Here is an 18,867-nt window from a genome sequence, read left to right as displayed (position 1 = left end):
TTTTTTTTTTTTTTGGATAAATTCATTCATTCATTAATCTGTCAGGAACACACGTGCGCTTCCGTGACGTCATACACATACATACACCAGCGCTGCCGAGCTTCACGGTGAGCAGAAAGACATCAAACACCGGCTTCTTTTATTATATATGTGGAAAGAAGGTCTCTTTCTTCTTGATTTTTTCGCTTGTGATTTAAATGCATCAATTGGATTTTTAACATGCTTTCACACTAAAACAGATTAAGATCCCATAAAGTTGAAATTGCAGCGTGATTGAAACGCCAATAAATGCGTTTACCTAGAAGTTTCTTAATTCATGTTCGCTCTGAATTTGATAGCTGTGTTTGTGTGTGTGTGTGTGTGTGTGGCCTGGTAAACCCTACATTGTGGGGACATTTTTTGGTCCCCATGAGGAAAACGGCTTATAAATCATACTATTTATGTTTTTTTTATATATGTTTTTTTGAAAATGTAAAAAATCCAGAGTTTTCTCTGTTTTCTGTGATGGGTAGGGTTGGGATAGAATATACAGTTTATATAGGATAAAAATCATTATATCTGTGGAAAGTCCCCATAAAACATGAAAACAATATGTGTGAGGAATTGTCAACACATTCATTTTTTTCAACCCCATAAGCTAGCCTACTTCTTTTTGCTTCTATGGCTGATGTCACTGATAGAGCATAAAAAGGTTATAATATCTCCTTATATATAATATAAGATTAAAAATAATATCTCTTATTAACATGTTCACTTTAAAAAGAAATCTAACAAAAATTGTGATTGGTCTTCTTTCTTGCATTTTTTTGCTATTTGGGTTGTGATTGTTGGTTTTCTTTTTTGGCACCTTTAAACTGCAAACACATTGTAATGTTATATTGATATTTATATACAAACAGAAAATAAGAAGTTTGGTGAATGTCATGGTGACAGCTGTATTTAAGAGGGCCGCATGTGTTTGTGTGTTACTGGGATATTTGAGCTGGTAATGAGATTGCTCTGGTTCAGTCTTCTATTGGAGAAGGGTTGGTGTCAAGACTCACTCCCCCTCTGAGCTCAGACGTCTCTCCTTACAGACTAATGCCACCCAAGACTAGGGATGGTTATTAGATGTAGCTGACCTCTCTCTCCCCTCTCTCTCTCTCTCTCTCAGTGGGATCTGTGGAAAGAGGATGTTGCTGTCGTTTAGGCCGCTGGCCTCCGTCTCTGTGTTGACTCTGCTAGGCTGGTGCTGGTACAGCTTTAGGAGGAGGAGGACGACAGCTCCTCTCTGGACTGAAGAGGAGGTGTGTTTTTCGGACAGAAGCAGATCTGTTCACTCCTCTCCTGCTGACTCCAGTATTTTGGGTGAAAGGTCAGTAGCAGAGCATTTATGACTTGAGTCCTGTTTTTTTTAAGGTTGTGACTTGATTAGCCACAGTTTTAAGTGATAAAATAAGTGATAATATCTTCTAATATTAATTCTTCTCTACAAATATATGTTATTTGAGCTTTAAACCAAACTCCAGGGCTCCAGGGACCCCCAAGAGGTTACAACAAGTGGTCCAATGTCTGCAAATGTTGAGATTATTACAATTTTTTACAAAATATATTTTTAGGGAATGTTGCCCTAAGATATTAATGAAATATATTTAACATCATATTTTTGTTATACAAATTGAATAGTAACATTTAATTTTGCTTTCTGAAGACTATAGCCTGAAATTAATTATGATTATTTCATTGTATTTTTCCAATTTCAGTTTATTTTAGCATTATTTACAATACACATTATTCCAAAACAGCTACATGTTTAGCATAGAAAATGATCATCTCAAATATGCTGTCAACTTAATAAAAAAATAAAAAGTATTTAATTTTGGAAGCAGATTCTTCATTTTGTTCATATACAGTAGCTGCCTTTTTATTGTGGAAAGGGATTATATCCGTGGGTCTTTTACAGCAAAATATTTCAAAACCTCTGGTCTAAATCATCCTTTAAGCAGTGTGACTAATGTTTCCATTGTTGAAGAATGGAAAATCTTGGTTTATGCCAAGTTATCCTGAAATGTATTTTGACCTGTCAAAGTAAGTCACCTTCAGAGAATGGACAGATTTGCTTTTTCCAGAGTGAAGACAGAAACTGGACTGATTATTTTTCTTCTCTTACAGTGACCTAAAAATGGACCACAACATCTCAGGATCCTCTGAAATCAGCAACTTCACAGATTCTTCACCAGTTCTCGACATGTGCAAACTTACCTGCACCTCCCCCGTAACAGGCCTCACCAAGGGAGTTCGACCTGAGCCAGAAGGAGAAGTATCTGTTCGTTTCCCTGAGACTCTCCAAACTGGGCAAGAAAAGGACAACATTGCTGGTGAAGGTCATCCAGACTGCAGAGAAGTTAGTGAAGATGACTCTGGGCTTGAGTCTGATCTGGTTTGTCTCTCTTCAAAATGCCTTTCCAACGACTCTCAATCTTCAACGGGGAAACAGCCAGGTTCTGTCCACTTTGACAGTCATGATAGCAGCAGCCTGTCTGATTTCTCCACTGATAGAGGCTTGAACCCAGAGAACTTGGAAAAGATCAGTTCTGCTCTGGTCCAAGAGATCATAGAAGCTGCGGCAGAGGACTGGAAAAACCAGGAACCCATTGATCCACATGAGCTTGCCAGTGTTTCAAAACCTCTGGAGGCTGAATTTCAGTCTGCTGCTCAAAAACCATTTCAGCAGCAAAGCATCAGCGGTGACGTATATCTTCAGGACGCCGTCTCATTCAGGGAGAAACTACTCAGCCATTTAGGAGCTTCTGTTGGAGATGATTCTGGATGTGGTTCTTGCTTCTCAGAGGATGCATCCGGTGCAGAGCTGTCTGAGGAGGGCAGAGGCTTTTCGATGACCCCCACAGAAGCTGACATAGTCCGCATTGAGGACAAAATGATTCCCAGCATCCACGGTGTAGCAGAGGAAGAAGAGGAGGCGTGGAGAGGTACGTGAGACATTTACTTTCAAACTCATGAAATTCTGCTCCTGTTTGATCATTGTGAAATGAATTAACTTAAGCAGCAAAAACAGTTTTCAATATAGTAATAAATATCTCTTGAGCAGCAAATCAGCATATTAGAATGATTTCTGAAGGATCATTTGAGACTGAAGACTAGAGTAATGATACTAAAAATTTCAGCTTTGCCATCACAGGAATATACTGAAACAGTTATTTTAAATTGTAACAATGTTTCACAATAGTACTGTTTTTACTGTGTTTTTTTTTAATCAAATGAATGCAGCCTTGATAAACATAAGATACATTTAAAGATTTTATTGATTCCAAACTTTTGACCAACTTTTTGATATATTTATTTGCCTGTTACAGCTATCTGTAAAAAAAAAGAAAAAAGAAAGAAAGATACAAAATACATATATTTAAGTCAGACAGATGCTTCAATCACAAAGCAGTAAAAATATCTCAGTGTGTTACATTCATATGGATCTTGTCTCCAGGTTCAGGTGATATGGGTTTAAGCTGCATTAGTGCCGATACTCCTCCGGCCCAGCCCATCATTCTTTGGGACATAGAGGTGCCAGCGGTGAGTCCCACACACAGACACTCCCACATGCTGATATTGATGGAACATTAGCCCATTTATTACATTTGTGTATGAACGTGTTCGGAGATGCACCACAGCAGAGAAAAGATACGTGATCTTGAAGTACTAGACTCTCTACAGAAGAGCTCAAGTTACAGGACATATGAAGACCTTTATACTGTGTGTGTTTGTCCATTGAGGATTGTATTGCTGATATAAGGAGAGTGACAGGAAGACTAGTTTTCTGTATGAGGAAGAATTGTCCTAGATTTAAAACTGTCATTGCAGCATCTGGTTGGTCGATTGATCGGGAAGCAGGGAAAATTCGTGAACTTCCTCAAGCAGAGCTCTGGAGCAAAGATCTACGTCTCCACCCTGCCGTTCACTCAGGAGATTCAGATCTGCCACATCCATGGTGAGTTTTCCCATGATGATGGCTACCTAATCAGTGCTAAAGCCTAGCGCTGAATTCATGTGTTTGTGTTCGTCCAGGCTCACAGCAGCAGGTGGATGATGCTCTCTCGCTCATCAGGAAGAAGTTTAAAGATCTGGATCTGAGTAATTGTATCCCTCTGCCCTGCCTGCCTATCACATCCTGGGTGAGGACTCTTAAAATCTTGACATCATGAGCATCATAAAAAGTTCTTATGATTAATGTGCTATATTTCAAGTTTTGTGTGAGGCTCCGTTTTGTATATTCCAAATTCTGTGTGAGGAACAGACTGAAATTTAAGTGGAGAATATGTGCCTTAAGACACATCACACCAAGTTTGACGCCAGCAACATCAAATATCCTGACATGGTGTGTTTTGAGGTGGTAAATCTTAATGTATGCCTTGTGTGTGTTGTTCTGTTGTCTCTGTAGCTGCTGCTGCCTCAGGATGTGTTTGTGGAGGTGATCGTGTCGCAGATGGAGGCGGGTCTTCACCTGTTCGTTCAGCAGCACAAGCATCCATCTTATCAGGCCCTTCCCACCCTCATTCAGCACATGCAGCTCTGCTACTCTCAGCCGGGATGTCCCAGCCTGCCCACCCCTGTCGAAGGTATATAGACCCCTACTCAAACACACAGATCTCCATGTTGGGTTTCACAGACAGGGCTCAGATTAAGCCAGGATTAGGCCTAAGTTCAATTAGGGCTTTTATAAATTTGCTTTAGAAAAAAAACAATGGTGCTGTTGCATATATATGGTATAGTTGCTTTTAGTTAAAAAAGCTCAAACATGCATTTTAGTCTGAGACTAGGTTTAAGTCTTGTCTGTGAAACAGGGGGTAAATGTTTTATATTCACATTGACGTTTATTAATTTAGCTAGGAACAACGCAACATCTGTCTCCACCATAGTTTAGTCTTTATTCTTGTTAGCTTGTCTTTTATTTTTTATCGTTGTCTTCCTTTGCTTTTATCTCTCTTTTAGAACCAGCATAGCTTTACTGGAATGACTTTCAGATTTTTAGAATATTAGTAAATTAAAACACTAGGAAATGACACAAGTATGGGAATTATGTAGTGACCAACTTCTTGACGTCTATCCTGGGACGCTTTTTAGACCGTATTGAAATAATTCTCTTTTTGGTCCTGACGGCATCCCTCCTTGGATGTTAAAGACCTTTCATGAGGAGCTGGCACCGGTACTATGTGATATCTTTAACATGTGCTTGCAAAATAATATTTTTCCAAAACAATGGAAGGAGGCTATGGTCAAGGCTGTTCCCCAAAAAAACAAAGCCCAGTTTTCCAACAGATTATAGGCAGATTTCACTACTCACCTGTGTTGGAAAAGTGTATGAAGGAATCCTCAGAGATGCCATTTTGGAGGATACAGTTGCTAAAATTCAACCATCAACACATGGCTTCATGGCAAACAGATCCACTGACACTGCACTGATTCATATTCTGCAACACTGGCATGAAGCACTTAATAATAGCAATCCTAAATTGGACATTCATGCCGTTTTTGTTGATTTTACTCGAGCTTTTGACACAGTTGATCATTGTCAACTGCTTAATGCTTTAGCTGACATGAATGTCAGACGTCCACTTTGGCTCAGCGTAAGGAGCTATCTAAGTAACAGAGAGCAAAAGGTGAAGTGGGGCTCCTGTGTGTCTAACTCCTACCCAATTTCAGCTGGTGTTCCCCAGGGGGGACTTCTATCCCCTCTGCTTTTTGTAATCTCCATAAACAGCTTGGATTCCCGCCTGCCTCCTTCAGTAATTCCGGTGAAATATGCTGATGATTTAACAATCACTGAACTTTTAATGGGATCCTTACCAGGGTTAACACAGAAGGCCTTGGATTCAGTGGCGGAATGGGGACATGAATTTTCATTGGCAATGAATGGAGGTAAGACAGTGGACATGGTCATTAGCGCCAGGAAAGACAAAAACATTCCCTGCCCTTCCTCTCCTGTAATATCAGGACATCTAATTAGCAGAGTTTCCACCTTTAAACTACTTGGAGTTCAAATTTCTTCTGATCTGTCGTGGGGCGCACACATTAAGTACATGATTTCGAAGGTGCGTCCTAGAATCCACTATCTCTGTGTTGCTAAAAACGCGGGTCTCCCATGTGATGTTTTAATGAAAATATATTTGACATTTATACGGCCGGTTCTTGAGTACGCTAGTCCAGTATGGGGTGGACTACCAAAAGGTCTCTCTGATGAGTTAGAAAGGGTCCAAAAACGTTGCTGTCAGATAATAGGTGTTCCAACTTCTTCTCTCCCATCACTGAGTGAGAGGCGGGACGAGGCCACTATACGTACTTTTACAAAACTACTCAAGGACCGTTCATCACCACTGCATTGTTTCCTGTCTGTGGCTCCAACACCTACTTACCTACTACGGCAGCGTAGAGAACTTATTGTGCCCAGGAGTAAATCAAAAAGACATGAACTTTCTTTTATTCCACGTGCTCTTAAACTGTTTTATAAATAACTTGCAGGTTCTGCTTGTATGAAGCCTGATTTCAGGTTTTTGTATGCATCTGTTTTACTCCTTCTGTTTTTTTTTTCTTCTTTTTTTATTTTTATTTTTAACTTTTTAATTAGGTATATACGGTTGTCTTGAGTATGTGTTCTGTTTGATACATTTCAGGGTTTTGTCCTTCAATATCCTGCCTTGTCAAACTCTTAAATAAACTAAACTAAACTTTTTCTCACCAAAGCTCTATTTAAATTAATTTGTATTAAAAACAGTTATATTGTGAACTATTAATACGATTTAAAACAACTGTTTTCTTTGTTAATATATTTTTAAATGTCATTTATTCCTGTGATGGAGCTGAATTTTCAGATGCCATTACTCCAGTCGTATCATTAATTCCTTTAAAGTTGTGTATGTATGCACAATATATACACACACGTGTGTTTTGTTTCACTATATCAGTGAGGACAATGCATAACTTCCATTGATTTTATATCAGGTTAATGATATTTCTATCGCCTTACCCTTAAACACAACCCTCACAGAAACATGTACACTAGATTTAAATATAAACATGTTTTGCCCAACTTTTTATGGTTGTCATATTTCACTATATAAGGACATTTATATATGAGGACATTTGGCCATTACATGTATAGCCAAATCAACACACACACACACATACACACACAGCATCGATGATAGTAAATGTGCTGTATGTAATGAATTGTTGCTCAAACTGTGGCAAGATCAATTATAATGAGGGGTTATGAAGGCAGTGTGATCATCTCCCAAAATAATTAGAATTGCTTGTTGTCATCTAGTTGAGGAAGTCTATTTTCTGTCTTTCTCTGTTAGGGGGGGTGGTCTGTGCCGCTCCAGTAACAGGAAGTGGCTGGCAGAGAGCCCAGGTCATCCAGTACTGCATTGAGTCTGGTATGGCTCATATCAGATATGTAGATAATGGAGGTTATGACACCGTGAACAGCGCCACCCTCAGGCAGATCAGGTCAGGTGGCTCAAGTTTGGTTTGATCCTTTGTCTGTGATTGTTGATCTGAATCTGATATTTGAAGATTTTGTTTTCACAGGTCAGACTTTGTGACATTACCGTTCCAGGCAGCAGAGGTTCTGTTAGACAATATCACGCCTTTGCCAGGTAAAACATGTTACTTTCTTTGATGTGCTGCTGCTCATGGATATCAAATCATAAATACTGAATTATGATAAAAATGAAAGCAATTTATTTGCTTTGAAAGGAGAGGAGGAGTTTTCCCTGGAGGCCAGAGCAGCACTGGAGGAATTAACTGCAAATATGGCCTTAATCATCAAGGTTATAACAAACAAACACATTTTTCCTGTCAGTTATTCCTGTATAATACTGTATATAGATTATTTCCACTGTATTGTATCATTTCACTTGGCAGCGGATTCTCAAACTTTTTTGTCAGCTGAACCCGTTTGAGATAAAAATTTACTTGAAATACCCCTAGCGATTAAGTTTTAGTTATTTAATAACAACACATTCGCATCTCCACGGTCAATTTATGGTCACATGACATACAGGTTAACAAATACAATATTTAAAATTGAATTGCTTTTCATCAAGTCACAGTTGACAGTTTGAGAAACTGCACTGGACGATCAAAAACAGCTCAGAGGAACTTTTTTGTTGTTGTTGGAAGAATTTTGAACGTGACAGATGTTGTTGTCTTTGGTCAGGTGACAGGCAGTCAAGACGGCCTTCCTCTGGTGCACATGTGGAAACAGATGGAAGTTGAGGTGTGTATGGCTAATTTTTCTTTACTAGATCCTTACATTTCAGCTTTAACTTGTGTGTGTGCTCTGTGTGTCTGCAGGTGGTTCTGCTGAACAGATTACTGGCTGAACAAGGGTTTTGCACCTGGTTTGAGACACAGTGATGTCGCAGCTTTTCGCTTATCCTCTCCTGAACTCCATTTCGCACAGTACATTGATTTCCACTTTTTTTTTTTTGTATGGTGATTTTGTTTGATTTTTGAAACATTCTCTTTAAATGTTAGTCTTTAAAGGTTAATATTATGCTATTTTTTGTTATTTAAAGGATAATTGAATTAAGTTATTTTTCCAGAATGCATTGCAGAGTAAATGTGATATGGTAAACCAGCTGCTTATGTGAACAGTTGCTAATATTGTACTGTTTTCTAAGATTGTCTCTTGAATGCTGATGGTTTGAAAGATTGTGTTGTGCTCAGGTATTTTGATAATGAATTATGTAGATTTTATTTTGTAGTAATTTACAAATATTTGTTCTTTTCTTGGTCTTTGTATTTTGTTTTCTTTCTGTAAGATAAGGGTGGGGGCAGTGTGGGGCTCTTTGACTGTAAAGCATTAAAGAACTGCGGCAGTGAAGAGCATCATGAAACCCTGCTGAAATGAACTTGTACGGTTCACTGCTCTGTACTCTCACACTGACGCTGCCAAAACATCTCACTGAGTAAAAGGTCTGTGGGTATCACAAACATGCTGTGCTTTTTACTCTTCCTTGTGCTGATGCTGACTTTGCCTTACATTTAAATCAATATGCAGCTTAAAAGTTTACAAACCACTTCTAGGATCTGAAAATTGTTTAGCTTTTTTTTTTTTTAAAACAACCAAAAAATCCTTTTCTTTTAGTACTGCCCTTAAGAACCTGCATAACAGATTTTGATAGATAAGGTTAACTTTGTGTTTGCTGCTTGAGTATTTCAGTGTCACCTCAGAGTTGCTGGGGAAAGAAGGATATTCGGCTCCATATCATCTTTTAATGCATGGTTTACTTCCCATTTTTAATAACAAGGGAGGCTAATTTGTATTAGTACATTCATCTTTTTGTAAGTAATTAATTATTAAGTTCCAGTCCAGAGCAATAATGTCTGTTGTTTTAAACCGTGAAGGGCCACTCTGCAGAGTTTAGCTCTAACTTGCCTCAACACACCTGCCTGGAAGTTTCTGCTATAGTAAGACATTGGCTGCGTCCGAAATCGCATACTCCCTTGAGCAGGTACCTAAATCCTCTCTTGTGGCCTCATGGGATTGTAAAATGTCGTATGCACACTTCAGATTCTCACTGGAAGAAATGGGTCATCCAGGTACTTTTTGCCAACTCTTTTCTGAGTACTGTGAATTCAGACATATTTCTTTTTTTCATGTACTATATAGTAGGGAAGTATGGGACTTCGGATGCAGACCTTGGATGAGCTTGTTCAGGTGTGTTTAATTGGGATTGGAGCTGAACTGAATGTGGCCCTCCAGGAGCTGGCACCCATTTTAAACCATGTCTGATTTCTTCAAAATGTTGTAAAATTTCCCTAATAGTTAAAAGGAGTTTAAGAAATCCATACTCTGGCTGTCTAAGAACAAATTACGTGCACCTGCTACTTCTGGCCAACAGATGTCACTCAGTGTAAAGCTTTGAATGGCTGGTTTTTGAGTAGGTGGTCGGGATAGTGTTTATTTTTAAAGCAATATTATAAATCGATAATATTCGTCTAACAAATATTGTGGAAAGAATCTAAATGTATATTTACTTTTTTTATATATATATATTGCATATCTATATGCAGGTTGATCACTAACGACTACTAGTCTGGTAAATACATTATGCAGCAGAAAAATGTGGGTGTGTGTGCATATATATATATATATATGCACACACACAGCATAGATATATATATATATATATATATATATATATATATATATATATATATATATATATATATATATATATATATATATCGTGTGTATTTATTTACCACACAAGTAGAGTCATTAGATGTGATCAGCATGCATATAGGCCTACATATGAAGTAAATATATATATTTTTTTTTTTTTCACACACTATTTGTAAGAATTTATCAATTTATATCCTTGGTTCTAAAAATAAACACTATCCCGACTATCCCTGTGGTGCTCAACAGAGAAACGGATCTAGCTGACTGTGCAGCCATGTGAAAGATCCCGCAGCAAAGCACATTGTAGAGAAAAGGTGACTTCTATTGCAATAATTTGCATGAAATATCATGGGAAAGTGTGCTGAAATGGGCTGAATATTTAAAGTGAGTGGTGACATTCTTCAATAAACATGCAGAAAAGCCCCTGTATTTGGCCCTGCTCTCATATCTGCCTGCCGCAGGGGGTCTGATTGGTTTGCTCTGAGGAATCTGAATGCCACAGCTGATACTGTTGCATGTATCATTCTCCAGTCTTAACTTTGAGATTTCTATTTCTCTAAGCAGAAAATTCTCTCATTTCCCAGCGTGCCCTGATGAATGCATATTATCCTAAAGAGGCGCAGTGATCTGTTAGGCAGCTAACAGATGCACAGCATTAAAAAATGAGACTTTCAGTAAGTAGAAGATCCACTCATTAATCAAACACAGATGCCGCTGTGACTGTGGGTCTCCCTCACAGATTGGACTCATATAACTTGATGCAGTTCCTTTTCCTTGATACAGAAAAATACTCTTGACTCCAAATATCAAAAAACTCTCTTCAATGTCCCCTTTACCAGCAGAAGTCATTGTAATATCAAATATCAGAGTTTGAACATCAATTTATGTCTGCTTTTCGGGACTGGAATGGGTTTGAGAAAGTTTATTAGAACATAAGCAGCGTGATCTATGAATGACCCGTTGTGTTTAAGTGAGTTAAGAAATTATTGTCTGGTTCAAGAGTTCTTATTTGGCCACAGTGGGAGAAGCAATGCTCTTGTTTTCAACAGTAATCTGGTTCTGTGAAACTAGAGCTGCAGTCATTTGATAAACGTCCTATTTGAGCATTTCCATATCAATGAAGTCAGCAGATGTCACACTAACACTGATCTATCCATTCTGCATGCTCACTCAGCAAAGTGAAGCGGAGAAAGGCTCAGAAATACATTGCCTGAATGTGTGGGGGTGTCAGAACCCTCCAGGAAAATTAACATACATACCAAATGATGTCTTAGGGTTATGTTTAGGGATAAACAATATTATCAGCTCAGTATAAAAACAAAATAACTGGAAAGTCCCCACCATAGAAAAACAGACATGCACATATATTCCGTGTTTTATACAGTATAAGCTCCAGTGTTATTTTAGTATTATTGATATACTATTATATAGTATTTTTTTTCCCTTTTTTTCATTGTAATTTTGTTGTGTGTTATTGTCTTTTTTATTAGTTTACGTTTTTTTAATGTCTATATAGTTTTTTTATTAGGTTTTAGTTTATTTAGTTTATTTAAACTAAATGAAAAGGAGAAATGTCACCTTGGTAACAAGCTGAAATTAAATAAAGTTAAATCTTTTTATATTTTATTTTATTTTAGCTAATGATTATTATGATATAAGTAGCCTAATGAAAATGTTTTTTTTTTATGGTTTTATTGATAGTTAACAATAACCAAGCTCAGTGCTGAAAGGTGCCAACAGAATGAAATTACTTTTAAGAGAAAAAATAGAATTCCAAAACAAATTTGATCATTTAAATTGTATTTATCTCTGTGCACTATGTACATTCCCTTATTAATTTTGTGGGGATTTATGACATTTCCACTAATAATAAGTTGTCGAACCAAAATGACAAACATGACATAATATGCTATAGGCCTAGTGCCACCAAGAAAATACTAGATTGTTGTTCAATTTTGTGAACTATTGTGCTTCATTTTAGTTTTAAATACTCGTTTTCTTTTCCAGAAAGCCTCTTGGTTGTATTTATTCAAAAGGTGGCGCAAATGTAAACTTTATAGGGTTTAAAGAGCCTACTGAAGAACTGAATGCACTCTCGTGGTTCCTGTCAAACGCTGCTAACCAACAGGGGGCGTGGTTTCCATAGATAGGTAGGCACACATCCCCGCCGGATTGGTTGGCTGATGCTCTCAGTCACGCCCCCTGCTGAGAGGGGCGGGAGCGCGCGCTGATCCCACGTGTGACGCTAGCGCTCCCGGTTCGGTAATATTCCTTGAGCTGGGGCTGCAGTGCCCGTGTGTGTGTGTATGCGTGTGTTTGGAGTTGGTTGGGCTTTGAGCTATGGAAGCGGACGCGAGTCAAGTCACCTCTGGAAGCCCGAGTGATTCGCTACACGACCCGGGGTAAGAAGACAGGACAAGTGCGCGCGCGCCCTTGTGTGTGTTTGGAGTTTGATTCTGTTTTCAGCGCGAGCGAGCGCATGTCCTTCCTCGCGCAGTTCTGCTGATGTTTTAATTGACAGGTCATATCTAAGGCTCATTTCAGCCGGTACACAGCTCAAGCTGTTCGTAGCTCGCTCTTTATGAGTTATTTACAAGGAAAATGGCCGTTTTGACATCTGGAGTCACTTATACCATTTTTTCTCCTTACAGTAAAATGTTTATCGGTGGCCTCAGCTGGCAAACCTCACCAGGTAAGGATAATTTATTCTGTTTTGGAGTTGTTTTGCGTCATATTTATCCATCGCACGCTTTGGAAGCTGATTGTGTGTATGTGTGTCACTGCGCACAAGGTTATTGTGATTTTCAGTCATCTGACACTAAAGCGAGCGACGCGACAAAACTTAAACGCTCTCATCATAATCAACGAAGTGTGAAGCGCGCGACCTTCGTTGATTATAACGGCAGCGTGCAAGCTTAAGAATCGCGTCGCTCACTTGAAGTGTAGACACGGTGTAACCCTCTTGTGTCCTTTTGTTTGTGTTCAGACAGCCTTAGAGACTATTTCAGTAAATTCGGGGAGATCAGAGAATGTATGGTGATGCGCGACCCCACCACCAAACGCTCCAGGTAAACACACGTGCTTCAATTTCTCTGTTTTTCGCTGTCTCTATTCTGCTGTCTTATGAAGCGTTAAGGGTAGACCAAGAAGAACAGGACAGAAAGCTGATTCATAATGCAATTTGACATTGAGTTAGGACTGTACTGCTAGAAAGCGATTCCCTATTTTCTAAATTATATTTCAAAAGACAAAGTACATTTGCAAATATGTGACAGAGCAAGGCAATGCACATTATATGTGTATATCAGTCTTTTCCTCATAATTCTGCAGCGGTGAATCCATTACATCCCTATATTGGGGAAGTGACCCAAATAAAGCCACTAGCCTTATAAGCCCATTTTTGTTATATTTTGAAATACAAAGTCAAAGCATGAGAGAAATTGTTTCTTAGCAAATGCAAAATTTTCTGATTTTCTTTTTGTTTGGAGCCAATTGAGTGTTCAGTTATCCAGGATTCTTTGCTTCTATCTGATACTGTAGAAGTAGCATAAAAACTTTGCTGTTCTGAGATGTTTTTTTTATAGAATCTGGTGATGAAAGTGGCTCAGTATTGAAAATAATTTTAAAATTAGGAGATTAATAACTCAAATGCAACCTGTTATTTATTTTCTTCATGTTTTTAAAGCAATATTCTGTAGTTGAAAAGATCTGTATTTGAATATGTAGCACCGGAGTGGTGGTTTCAAAAGTAGATGCAGCAGAACAACTGAAATGAATTAAAGTGTTTGTAACCATATTAAATGAAAAACAAATGCCCTGACTCTGTATAATTCGTTAATGGAAATTGTATTTTTGTCAAGCTGAGCTTCTTATGAATGCTGCAATTGACCTCTTCCTAATAAACCTACATAGGCTAAGAACCCATTCAATCTCTTATAAAAAGCATTAACTGAATCCACTGTGCTCAGAACACAATTAATGAACTTTAACCACTTAAACTGAGGGGGGGAAACAGATATAAGGCACCAGGGGTATCAGGCCTCACAAGCTTGTTGCTTTAGCAATAAATATGTTTGGTTAAAGTTAAATGGGTGATGAAAAGTGTCTTTAATTTAATTTAGTCAGTTTCTGATGTTTACATTACAGATAAGTATAACATCTTTTTCTATTCTATTTATAATAATAATCTTTCAAATTTAGATTTGAGTGGCTTAAAGGGTCACTTTCCCTGTATAAATATATCAGACTGGCCAAAATTTTCAGACAATGTATTGTATTTTGTACCAGGATATACTATATGTGATGCATTATTCAAGGGCATAGGAACAATTCGAAAAGTGTAGCAGTGACATATCAAGGCATTGAATAGTTATAATTATCTCACAATGAAGTGGAAATTTCTAAATGTGTCATAATGATTGCAACACCCCTGCCTTCACTGAGCGTATCAACAAATATACAAGAGCGCTTTATCTGCTGTCACAATTTTTCTGCCTCTCCTGTGAAATTACCTCCTGACCTTCACTGTGTTTTGTGTTTTTGTTCCACAGAGGGTTTGGCTTCATCACGTTTGCAGATGTTTCCAGTGTAGATAAAGTCTTAGCTCAACCACACCACGAATTAGACTCCAAGACAGTATGTATCACTTCATAACGTTTATTTTCTGTAACTGAGAATGTAAAGTGTGCATTGAAACAGATGTCATTCAGATGAAGTTTTTCCCACAGAATTTTTCATTTCCTTTCCCATCTCTGTTTATTTCCTGCTGCATTATTACATTTTTTTAGCTTGAGTGGACTGAGTTTTATGTACTTGCATAACAGTGCTTAACAATAGGAAAGGCCTAGGGCCAGTGTGTAAGAGATCGGAATCGCTATAGGGCCACAGGGCTCTACAGAGCCACCATTTCGGTCGCATCTGCTTCTGAAAATTACAGCGTTCGACTGGGTAAAAATTTATAGGAGCACTTGTGCTACTGACCCGATCAGGCCAGGTTCTACGGGGGTGCTAGAGAGTGCACCTCAGAATCCACGCACTTCTCAAAACGCTTTTTGTCCCGTGCTAAGTTCTGCACGGCCACGAATCCTCTCATTATAACAAACAAAGTGTAGAGACAATGCAAATAAGAGGGTCATTGTGCAGCGTAGACAACTTCATTGATTATACCGGAAGTTTGTGAGACTCTTTGCGCGCTTTCTAGGCTATACATAATCCATTCAGAATTTGAATAAGAGTTTTGTTTTTTGTGCTACTAAAAGGACCAACAGCCACTTAACTTGTTTTTGATATTTCTAATATATATGGTTCAATATCACATGAGCAAGACTGCGGTTTCCCCCAAATATCAGCACGATTGCAAATGTGCTGTTGATTTATTACAACTGTTTAATAAACAATAATTTAATATTAAGTGACATAGGCACAATATTGTCTGATTTTGCTCTATTTCATCAAAGTCACAGCTGAGCTTGCGCATGTTTTGTTGATGAATGAATCTGTCTTTTTGAACGAATCGGGTGAGTCAATGATTCAATGACCCATTCATAAAGACCGTCGCTGCATCCGAAATCAAATAGTTCCCTACTATATATTATGCGAAAAACAGTGCACTATTAGTAAGCTTAAAATACATGGTATTCGAAGAACAGTAGGCGAAAAGTCCCCAGATGGCCTATTACTTCAGGCGAGATTCTGAAGTGCGCATTCGATGGACACTTTACTATCCCATGAAGACATGGAAGAGAATTTATGAATGGCAGTGAAGCGACGCTAGGTCACATGACAGTAACAATATGGCGGATATAATACGTCTAAATTTAATTCAAACTACCCACATTCATTAGCCTGATGTCGTCATACTCAGATTCTAGGCAGAATGTGAGTCTGATACTGCTCCATTGGGCTGTGATTATGGGGTGTGTTTCAACCGAGCCAGGAAAAAAAATGGCTCTGCACTCAATTGGATAGACCGAATCCAGTAGGAAGGACGGCAAAAACATCTTTCCGATCTACAAATGCCTTGATCGCGATTCTCTGTTCTTCTTGTAAAATGAATGCGCCGTCTACATCTTCTATAACAGACGCGATGGCTAAATCTACATCTAAATTCTCCAGCGGCAGCCATTCTTTGTTGTAAACGAATTTAACCCAAGCGCTCTTTGGTGACGTGAATGGTTACGTTTTGTTGATCAGCTGTCCATCATCGTATAAAGCCCGCCCTGACAATTTGATTGGTCCGAACAGCTCTGGTTCGGGCATACTTGCTTCTCATCGGATCAAGTCCAGACCGAACTTCCCATCCTCAAATGTTGTGGGCGGGGCTAAGTTCGGCTGGCATCCAGGCTACACATTCATACTATAAAGAACATACTTTTTTTTAATGGTCGCAAAGTAAATTCAAATTCAAATGTAGTACCTACTCGGACAGTATGCGTTTTCGGACGCAGTGAGTCATTTGCTTTAAGCGCAAGAAGAGGCGAAAGAGTACTCAATTTGTGCAGAGTTTCACAGAATTGACTACTCTTTTGCATCTCCTTGTGCTTGAACGGACACGCACACAAAATTATGTCAAAATACCCGTCTCGTAAACATGGTTGGTTATGTCTAAACCAGGGGTCTCAAACTCAACTTAACTGGGGGCCGCTGGAGGTAGAGTCGGGGTCAGGCTGGGCCGCATCAAGTATTCCACAAAAAAATAGTATTCAAGTATTCCAAAAAAGGAGCATAACTGATCCAATCTTCTCAATCTTTATTGTTAATGTTTCTTCTGAACTGTTCCTCTGATTTTGAAAATTTCTTTCTGTACATGATTGGTTCTTCATGAGCTGTCCTTCTGACAGTTGAAGTTCATTTTACAAACTTTCTTTGTCTTTTCCTTATACACAACATCTTTGTGATTCTTATATATGCTTGCTCAGGTCCTTTTTATTTTCAATATAATATTGAATGTTTTTTTGGAAGGCACATTTCCTTTTATTATACTTAGAAAAACAATTATTGCTTTTGAAATATTATATATTTGCAGTCATGTCTGCCGTTCTTATTGAATTCTTTCTACACATGTATAGTGTTTCAGGCAAATTACTGACTTTGCACAAATCAAAGCAAACCTTCTTATCAACCTGTTGGACACATATTACAAGCTCAAAATGATTATTCTCACATTGTTTTAGAGCAGGGGTCTCCAACACGTCGCTCGCGAGTTACCAGAAGCTCGTGGCCTGATTGGTGGTAGCTCGCCAAGGGACCTGTTCACATATTTTGCGCGCTCAAGTTTGTTATTTCAAATGTAGGCGCGCGGCAAGCGCGCTCATAATTGAAGCATTTTTTCCAGGCGCAGTATGTTTGTACTTCGTGGTTGTCTATGACAACAAACCCACCGTAAGCGGTCACGAGACTATCTATGGTAGCCCATAAGGGATAAAACAAAAAACAAAACAAAAAAACCACAGCACACGCAATGACGGGCCGCACTAACATTAAACTTTAATGTCAAGTTGGGGGCCACAAAATATCACCCCGCGGGCCGGCCGCGAGTTTGAGAACACTGGTCAAAACGGTTGAGAAAGAAATAGGATGTGTATCATTTTATTGGATTCGTGCATCAGGTCAAAGGGACAGCAGCCCTGCTGTCTATGTCATCAAGATTAATCAAGCAACAAAACAGCTTTAACAAAGATTAATCTATATTTCATTAAATTCAGTGAACATTTAATTTTGACATTTTCTGTACCTGAATACTACTGTTAGACTTTGTTATATTGTATTTACATAAGCTTGTAATTTGTGTTTCTTATTTTATTACTGACTGTTCTCTCGTCTTTAATAATGTTTTTTAAGTAATAAATAGAGAGCAGTGTTACGTTTGCCAACACCCCACACCCAAACTTTTTTTTGTATTTTTTTTTTTTTAAACCAATCTGTGACTCAAAAAACGATAAATGATTCGAACTGAGTTTTGGGATCCGTTGCACACCTAATTTGTGAAGGAGGTGCAGAAAATGTTGGCAGGGCCATTACAAATTAACAACTTGCCCATCCTTATTGTTCTTTTAGTCCTGCATATGCAGTAGCAGTAGAATCAGCCATAAAACTCAACGCTGTGTGTTAACATGAATTTGGCATCTGTGTATATGATGTTTAGACTGACATTCACTCAAGGGCTCTGAGCCGAAATGTGTCCTTTCCTTGTTTATATGGGAAATAACTAAAAGATAACTGTTATAAACTCATCTGATCTCATTCTGAACTGAAGGGACACCTCTGGATCTCCCCTTTCTTTCCTTTCACAGTCACCTGGGACTCATGGACATTCACTTCCCACCCACATGGATTTGATGTTTCCCTTTGCATGTCTTCATATTGTAAACTTGCATTCTTCTATAGCATTAGCTTAGCTCACTACTGAACAATGAAGAAATTCCCAAAATTACCCCTAGTGTTTAAAATGTGAACATTCATAATGGAAATATATAGTTACATCAGTCAGTGTGCTGGCATTCTGAAAATAACACTTCTCTACTGTGCGTTGATTTCTTTAGTATGTTTAGTTTGTGGGGAAAAAAACAAAAACTTAAATGTCAGACAAACTACGCCGAACACCTGGAGCGACTACACCACACGCTGTCTTCATTCTCCAAGTCTTATATGCTCCAGAAACGCTTGCGTGTCTGATGCTGTCT

General features: G+C 38.4%; 2 protein-coding genes across 3 annotated transcripts in view; both read left to right on the top strand.

The window, feature by feature from the left end:
* The first annotated feature begins 1,061 nt into the window (after positions 1–1,061).
* On the top strand, positions 1,062–8,476 carry akap1a (A kinase (PRKA) anchor protein 1a). Its single transcript, XM_056271320.1, has 11 exons — positions 1,062–1,354; positions 2,152–2,969; positions 3,482–3,567; positions 3,856–3,982; positions 4,060–4,166; positions 4,433–4,610; positions 7,350–7,505; positions 7,587–7,649; positions 7,750–7,823; positions 8,213–8,272; positions 8,350–8,476. The coding sequence occupies exons 1-11, from the start codon at positions 1,173–1,175 to the stop codon at positions 8,410–8,412; spliced, it is 1,914 nt and encodes a 637-aa protein (XP_056127295.1). The 5' UTR covers positions 1,062–1,172; the 3' UTR covers positions 8,413–8,476.
* A 3,930-nt stretch (positions 8,477–12,406) lies between these two features.
* msi2a (musashi RNA-binding protein 2a) overlaps positions 12,407–18,867 on the top strand; it is a 173,634-nt gene continuing 167,173 nt past the window's right edge. Inside the window, exons 1-4 of one of the 2 annotated variants that reach the window (XM_056271315.1) lie at positions 12,407–12,588; positions 12,838–12,878; positions 13,173–13,254; positions 14,737–14,821. In XM_056271315.1, the coding sequence (XP_056127290.1) occupies positions 12,527–12,588; positions 12,838–12,878; positions 13,173–13,254; positions 14,737–14,821 (270 nt within the window). In that variant the 5' untranslated portion in view covers positions 12,407–12,526. The remainder of the gene's footprint in view (positions 12,589–12,837; positions 12,879–13,172; positions 13,255–14,736; positions 14,822–18,867) is intronic. The other variant, XM_056271316.1, reaches the window with a different exon arrangement.

Source organism: Rhinichthys klamathensis, unplaced genomic scaffold, assembly GCF_029890125.1.
Source record: "Rhinichthys klamathensis goyatoka isolate OS25496 unplaced genomic scaffold, OSU_Roscu_1.1 h1tg000314l_1, whole genome shotgun sequence".
Lineage (NCBI taxonomy): Eukaryota > Metazoa > Chordata > Actinopteri > Cypriniformes > Leuciscidae > Rhinichthys > Rhinichthys klamathensis.
This window is presented reverse-complemented; position numbering and strand designations above follow the sequence as displayed.

Bases quoted from the DNA above. Each gene is read 5' to 3' on its own strand.
- akap1a (XM_056271320.1), top strand. From the start codon at position 1,173: ATGTTGCTGTCGTTTAGGCCGCTGGCCTCCGTCTCTGTGTTGACTCTG. The intron at 2,970-3,481 runs GTACGTGAGACA...TCTTGTCTCCAG, and splicing joins AGAAGAGGAGGCGTGGAGAG to GTTCAGGTGATATGGGTTTA. The intron at 7,650-7,749 runs GTAAAACATGTT...TTGCTTTGAAAG, and splicing joins CAATATCACGCCTTTGCCAG to GAGAGGAGGAGTTTTCCCTG.